Source organism: Haematobia irritans, chromosome 5 (assembly GCF_050003625.1).
Source record: "Haematobia irritans isolate KBUSLIRL chromosome 5, ASM5000362v1, whole genome shotgun sequence".
NCBI lineage: Eukaryota > Metazoa > Arthropoda > Insecta > Diptera > Muscidae > Haematobia > Haematobia irritans.
The window spans coordinates 82,433,915-82,442,091 of NC_134401.1; the positions used below are offsets into that span (position 1 = coordinate 82,433,915).

The window sequence follows — 8,177 nt, forward strand, 5'->3', positions numbered from 1 at the left end:
AATATGTTTGAACAATACAAACAATATTTTGTATGGACCAATCCTGAAAATATATATGTTAGGCTTGAAGCAAAATGTGTTTGGGGTATATGTTACAGAAGCGATCTTTTTAAGGGTGTATGTATATGAATCTTATGGCGATTTCGATTGGGAAGAAAGGTGCAACATTCTCGAAATTGATTGCCAAATATAAAGGACACTGTCATAGATTTTGGATCCTGTATCCCCCACAATATTATGAATTAACAATAACTTTGGAATGACACTATTATTTGAGCGAAAATACAATGAGGGAAAAAGTAGTGTAACACCAGGGCAACATATTTTTTTGCGAAACGAAAACGCCCTTAGAGACATACTCGTGATAAACAAAATTTAATTGGACTGGGAAAAATTAAAAAAAAATATATAAAATTCTACCAAACCAATACAAAAAAAGTTAATTTTTTATTGTTTTATCGCGTAAATAAATTAAATATTTTTTTATTTTTGTTTGTATTTTTTTAAAAGTTTACTACATGACCTATAAAATATACAGCCTTAGAGTTACGTATCACAAAGATAAATGGATGATCGGTGTGTTACAAACAGAATGTCAAACTTATTCTATCCCCATCGTCAATTTAAAATAAAAATCATTGAAATAGATACTACACTCACAAGTGGAACAGTTTTATTCACTCAGGCTTTAACGCACAGAAATGTCGTGTTTGGAGACTCACATGCATTCTACGCCTCACATACATTACGTGAAGTTATCAATAACCGAATTCCGTGCCTCTATGACATTTGTGTTCTTTTTGTTTTATTCAACTTCTATTTATACCTACTATTATACACGGACGAAAAATACTGTTTTCCATATATTTGGGTGTAAAAATTATATGTTGGGAAATCAAAATTTTTAACATGATATTTTTTAAGTGCAAGCATATAATGTTCATAAACTAGCATAAAATGTTTGGGACATATATGTTAATATTTTATAACATATTATGTTTGCTTAAATGCAAACATATATTAATTTGTAAATAGCCTATAAACACATATGTGTTTAGAAAGAGAGACCTAGAGAGTATGCTGCAAGTAAAATAATGGAAGTAACCAATTGGCGCCTTAAAAATATATCCACACAAAGAAAATTTCATTAAATTTTTTTCTACCAGTGTATGCCTAAGGTGAAACATAATATGTTTGAACAATACAAACAATATTTTGTATGGACCAATCCTGAAAATATATATGTTAGGCTTGAAGCAAAATGTGTTTGGGGTATATGTTACAGAAGCGATCTTTTTAAGGGTGTATGTATATGAATCTTATGGCGATTTCGATTGGGAAAAAAGGTGCAACATTCTCGAAATTGATTGCCAAATATAAAGGACACTGTCATAGATTTTGGATCCTGTATCCCCCACAATATTATGAATTAACAATAACTTTGGAATGACACTATTATTTGAGCGAAAATACAATGAGGGAAAAAGTAGTGTAACACCAGGGCAACATATTTTTTTGCGAAACGAAAACGCCCTTAGAGACATACTCGTGATAAACAAAATTTAATTGGACTGGGAAAAATTAAAAAAAAATATATAAAATTCTACCAAACCAATACAAAAAAAGTTAATTTTTTATTGTTTTATCGCGTAAATAAATTAAATATTTTTTTATTTTTGTTTGTATTTTTTTAAAAGTTTACTACATGACCTATAAAATATACAGCCTTAGAGTTACGTATCACAAAGATAAATGGATGATCGGTGTGTTACAAACAGAATGTCAAACTTATTCTATCCCCATCGTCAATTTAAAATAAAAATCATTGAAATAGATACTACACTCACAAGTGGAACAGTTTTATTCACTCAGGCTTTAACGCACAGAAATGTCGTGTTTGGAGACTCACATGCATTCTACGCCTCACATACATTACGTGAAGTTATCAATAACCGAATTCCGTGCCTCTATGACATTTGTGTTCTTTTTGTTTTATTCAACTTCTATTTATACCTACTATTATACACGGACGAAAAATACTGTTTTCCATATATTTGGGTGTAAAAATTATATGTTGGGAAATCAAAATTTTTAACATGATATTTTTTAAGTGCAAGCATATAATGTTCATAAACTAGCATAAAATGTTTGGGACATATATGTTAATATTTTATAACATATTATGTTTGCTTAAATGCAAACATATATTAATTTGTAAATAGCCTATAAACACATATGTGTTTAGAAAGAGAGACCTAGAGAGTATGCTGCAAGTAAAATAATGGAAGTAACCAATTGGCGCCTTAAAAATATATCCACACAAAGAAAATTTCATTAAATTTTTTTCTACCAGTGTATGCCTAAGGTGAAACATAATATGTTTGAACAATACAAACAATATTTTGTATGGACCAATCCTGAAAATATATATGTTAGGCTTGAAGCAAAATGTGTTTGGGGTATATGTTACAGAAGCGATCTTTTTAAGGGTGTATGTATATGAATCTTATGGCGATTTCGATTGGGAAAAAAGGTGCAACATTCTCGAAATTGATTGCCAAATATAAAGGACACTGTCATAGATTTTGGATCCTGTATCCCCCACAATATTATGAATTAACAATAACTTTGGAATGACACTATTATTTGAGCGAAAATACAATGAGGGAAAAAGTAGTGTAACACCAGGGCAACATATTTTTTTGCGAAACGAAAACGCCCTTAGAGACATACTCGTGATAAACAAAATTTAATTGGACTGGGAAAAATTAAAAAAAAATATATAAAATTCTACCAAACCAATACAAAAAAAGTTAATTTTTTATTGTTTTATCGCGTAAATAAATTAAATATTTTTTTTATTTTTGTTTGTATTTTTTTAAAAGTTTACTACATGACCTATAAAATATACAGCCTTAGAGTTACGTATCACAAAGATAAATGGATGATCGGTGTGTTTCAAACAGAATGTCAAACTTATTCTATCCCCATCGTCAATTTAAAATAAAAATCATTGAAATAGATACTACACTCACAAGTGGAACAGTTTTATTCACTCAGGCTTTAACGCACAGAAATGTCGTGTTTGGAGACTCACATGCATTCTACGCCTCACATACATTACGTGAAGTTATCAATAACCGAATTCCGTGCCTCTATGACATTTGTGTTCTTTTTGTTTTATTCAACTTCTATTTATACCTACTATTATACACGGACGAAAAATACTGTTTTCCATATATTTGGGTGTAAAAATTATATGTTGGGAAATCAAAATTTTTAACATGATATTTTTTAAGTGCAAGCATATAATGTTCATAAACTAGCATAAAATGTTTGGGACATATATGTTAATATTTTATAACATATTATGTTTGCTTAAATGCAAACATATATTAATTTGTAAATAGCCTATAAACACATATGTGTTTAGAAAGAGAGACCTAGAGAGTATGCTGCAAGTAAAATAATGGAAGTAACCAATTGGCGCCTTAAAAATATATCCACACAAAGAAAATTTCATTAAATTTTTTTCTACCAGTGTATGCCTAAGGTGAAACATAATATGTTTGAACAATACAAACAATATTTTGTATGGACCAATCCTGAAAATATATATGTTAGGCTTGAAGCAAAATGTGTTTGGGGTATATGTTACAGAAGCGATCTTTTTAAGGGTGTATGTATATGAATCTTATGGCGATTTCGATTGGGAAAAAAGGTGCAACATTCTCGAAATTGATTGCCAAATATAAAGGACACTGTCATAGATTTTGGATCCTGTATCCCCCACAATATTATGAATTAACAATAACTTTGGAATGACACTATTATTTGAGCGAAAATACAATGAGGGAAAAAGTAGTGTAACACCAGGGCAACATATTTTTTTGCGAAACGAAAACGCCCTTAGAGACATACTCGTGATAAACAAAATTTAATTGGACTGGGAAAAATTAAAAAAAAATATATAAAATTCTACCAAACCAATACAAAAAAAGTTAATTTTTTATTGTTTTATCGCGTAAATAAATTAAATATTTTTTTATTTTTGTTTGTATTTTTTTAAAAGTTTACTACATGACCTATAAAATATACAGCCTTAGAGTTACGTATCACAAAGATAAATGGATGATCGGCAACGAAATGTTTGATTTCAATAGGCAGAGACAAAGGCACAATTTTGGCAACTGAAAAAGTAATTCAATATAATTTAGTTATGTTAATTATCCTTACAACAATCTCTCCTTAGATATAAATGAATAATGAAATGCTTACCGGTTATTGCTGCAGCTTCGGTGCCAACTTCATTAACATTCACATAAGTTTTGTGTCTTATCGAATCTACAACCAAAGGTTTTCCCTGATTTTTGAAAATATTTATGCGTGAGTCTTCGTTAAATAAAGAATGAAGGCCCATCTGAAAAAGGCAGACAATTTGAATTATAATTAAAGAAAACTGAATTACAATTTGCAAGATATGGGGTTATCCATTATTTATATTATGTCAACCTAGGATTTTTCTCTGGCACGAGATTTCAGGAATTCTCGGAATATTTTCTTTACAGAAATGCTTTTCAAAAAATTTTAAATTTAAATTTAGGTAATTGCGAAGCTCGTTGGGTAACAAACATTCAAGACTTACATGACCAAAAAAATCGAACATCTTCCAACCGGTATCTAACCAAAAATGGTCAATGTGCAATATAGATCAAGACGAAGATGTATACCATATCATGGCTTCATGTCCTATATTAAGACTGAGACACTCCGGTAGACCCAACCTAGCTACACCTGACTTATGTTAATACAAATTCTGAATGGGGAATCAGTAGGGAAATCTTTCAAAAAAAAAATTTAACCGGACATTTCTTTAGAGTCAACCATACGCAAAATAAAGGGTGATACGGTCAAAAGGGAAAACGCGTGTAAATCGGTGAAATCGTTTATTTAAAAAATCAAATTAAATTTCTTTTTCAAGTTCAATTAGTATAAAATTCAGGAAAAATATTCAGTTAGGCTTTCGCTTTTCCAAATCCGAATTGCCGGGCCTCACGCTTGACACCTGCCATCAGATTTTGTACAGCCACCTTGTCCACCTTCTTCGCCGCAGAAAGCCAGTTTGCCTTGATCTGCTGCTCGTCCTTAGCAGTTTTTTTGCTATTCTTTACGTTCCGCTTGACAATAGCCCAGTATTTCTCAATTGGGCGGAGCTCTAGCGTGTTGGAGGGTTCTTGTCCTTGGGAACCACCTGCACGTTGCTGGCGGCGTACCACTCCATGGCCAAAACAGTACGGAACAACCATGTTTCTTCAGGAAAGGCAGCAGACGTTTATTCAAACACTCTTTCACGTAAATTTCTTGGTTGACAGTCCCGGAAGCTATTAAAATGCTACTTTTCAAGCCACAGGTACAGATGGCTTGCCAAACCAGATATTTCTTTGCGAACTTTGACAGTTTCATGTGCTTGAAAATATCTGCTACATTTCCCCTTCCTTTTGCCGTATAAAACTCCTGTTCCGGAAGCTGCTTGTAGCCGGCTTTGACGTAGGTTTCGTCGTCCATTACCACGCAGTCAAACTTCGTCAGCATCGTCGTGTACAGCCTCCGGGATCGCGCTTTGGCCGTCGTATTTTGTTTATCATCGCGATTTGGAGTCACTACCTTCTTGTAAATCGATAGTCCGGCTCGATACACGGTTGTAGACGATACACCCAGCTTATTTGCGGCATCTTGGAGAGAGAGGTTAGGGTTTCGCTTGAAACTACCGGCAACTCTCTTTGTCGTCTCAGCGGCTTCCGGTTTTCGATTTCCCCCCGACAAACGTTCCCAAACACTTTAATTAATTAACGATTGATTTGACAACTTTTAGCGATAATGCAAGATTTGCGTGCGCGTAGCTCGGATTTTCGCGATGCGCGAGCAAAATTTTGATAAGCTGCTCTTCTTGCTTGGACGGCATTTTGACAACTGAAGAGTGAATTCCAAAATCAAATAGGAGCAACATTCTACACACACACACCTTCAAAATGAGGGGTGTTCAGGTTTTTTAAATGCAAAATTGAAAGAAATACGTCAAGTTTATATTGACCAAATTTTGACCGTATTACCCTTTAGAGGAGCTTTTATTCCCCATGTTCTGGTTTATGAATTTATAAGTAGACTCAAACCTGTATTTTTTTTTCAAATTGGATATCTTCCTCTTCACATGTGTAGCATACTTTTTCCGTTTATATCTCTTTCTAGTTTCAATTGTATGGAGAGATGAATAGTTTTCGTTTTGCGAATTTGTAAACCAAAAACAGGCGGTATTATGTGGTTCAATTATCTATACTCGTACTCACCTTTTGTAATGGGCTAACCATGTCAATATCGAATTCAATGTCGAACTTTGGTAGTTTTACAATAACCTCCCTTCGCTGCAATCGATGGGATATTAATTTCAAAGTAACTTGCGATAATTGTCTCTCCACTGATGCCAGACCCTCGATCTCATTGGGTAATATGATCATCATAGTAAAATCATCCAATTGATATGGCAATTCAAGAACTCTTGCTTCTAAATTCTCAAATTCGCCATAACGAAAAACATCCTCATTATGCATCATGTCTACCTTCACCGACTGTTGACTATTTAGGTGGAAGGAACTCTTGACGGTATCATAAGAGGCAAATTTAATTTTCCATTCACTTTTGAAGTAGAGTGAATTTATGAGAAGCGCATTGGTATAGGCATTCAAAGAATTGGGAAGGACAGCATTTTGGATTAGTTGACGGGTCTTTTCGGCAACCCACGAATTGATGGTGTTTACTGCAGATTGGGACTGAAGAAAGTCTATTGGATCCACTTCTGTGGCAAATACACTACGAGCATAATTATTTAGATTATCTTTAGTTGGTCCATAACGTTGATCGTAATACAGTTTATTGGCCAAGATGAGAGTATTGTTCACATGGTCAGCATTTTGTGGAATTTTCGTGAGCATTTGATAGACATGGACTACCTGTGTATTGTTGTGGGGTAAACTCAAAAGATTTGATAGTTCATCGAGTAGTTTGCCCTCAGATAAGGTTGATATGAATGTGAGGAGTATTTGTAGAGAAATAGGAGATATGCAAAAATTTCGATTTGGCATAGCTGCCGATATTAACTGGAATAGTTTGGCATCAAACAATTCCGATGGAATTGTTCGTTGGTATTGATCATCTGGAAAATATATGCGGGTCTGATGTGATTTTCCTCCGAAATTTTGAATTGGTCTGCTCCGTGTTTCTTCGGTAATGGGTATAGGGTTCTCCTCTGACGTCGATGCTCTAATCTCTGGTTGTTCGTGGACTATCGTCGATGGAAATGGTCTGGGACCACAGCACTGTCCGCAAACTAAATGAGTCCATGTGATTGTGATTATAACTAAAAAAGAAATGACACAGAAATTCACACCATAATTATTATTGTGTTTTTTTATTATTATTATTACTAAACAGTCTTGGTAATGAGCCATAATTCTTTTTTTTTTTTTTTTGTATTTCCTTACAAATTGTCCACATCGTTTTCATGCCGGGGTATTTTATTTGTTTGTTTATTTGTTATTCTTTTTTGCTATTCTCTTTTTGATTGGATTTCGTATGGAAGCGTGACCTAAACCTGATTGCAGTTGTAGCTTTAAACCTCTACTGATTCAGTATTCATTCAATATTAAGATTTTATTAAAATTTACAAACGTCACTTGAGATTGTCGCACTCGTGTGTTTTTAGTTCTCTGGATTCTCTTTTTTTATTGTCATGAAAATACTGGGCTTTGTATAGGGTTCTTGATTTCTTTAATCATTTGTGCTTCTCTTAAATAATGAAATCGTTTATGTGCATGGGAAATCCCATTTATTGGAATTATGTTAGCCCCGAAGTGATAACTATTCATTATTGTTCAAAGAGAAATTATCGGTATTCCCCCGCCTAATTTTATTTCCCATGACGTAAATTCGTTATCATCACACGAGACGAGACTGATATCACAACTTTCAAAGGTTAGATCTCTTCAATTCTGCGATATATAGCGAAAGTTAAAAAAACACACCTTTACTCTTATGGGGAATTATTGTTTATAAGAAAAATTCTTGTTTGAGCATAAGAAAATTCTTTCTTATAGGAATTGGTTTTATAAAAGTGCGATTTTGGA

At 33.3% G+C, this 8,177-nt stretch overlaps 1 protein-coding gene across 1 annotated transcript; it reads right to left on the reverse strand.

The window, feature by feature from the left end:
• Nucleotides 1-4,038: 4,038 nt before the first annotated feature.
• On the reverse strand, nucleotides 4,039-7,695 carry LOC142240503 (serine protease inhibitor 42Dd-like). Its single transcript, XM_075312200.1, has 4 exons — nucleotides 7,536-7,695; nucleotides 6,345-7,411; nucleotides 4,279-4,420; nucleotides 4,039-4,190 (listed from the first exon to the last, which is right to left on the reverse strand). The coding sequence occupies exons 1-4, from the start codon at nucleotides 7,555-7,557 to the stop codon at nucleotides 4,066-4,068; spliced, it is 1,356 nt and encodes a 451-aa protein (XP_075168315.1). The 5' UTR covers nucleotides 7,558-7,695; the 3' UTR covers nucleotides 4,039-4,065.
• Between the last annotated feature and the right edge of the window lie 482 nt (nucleotides 7,696-8,177).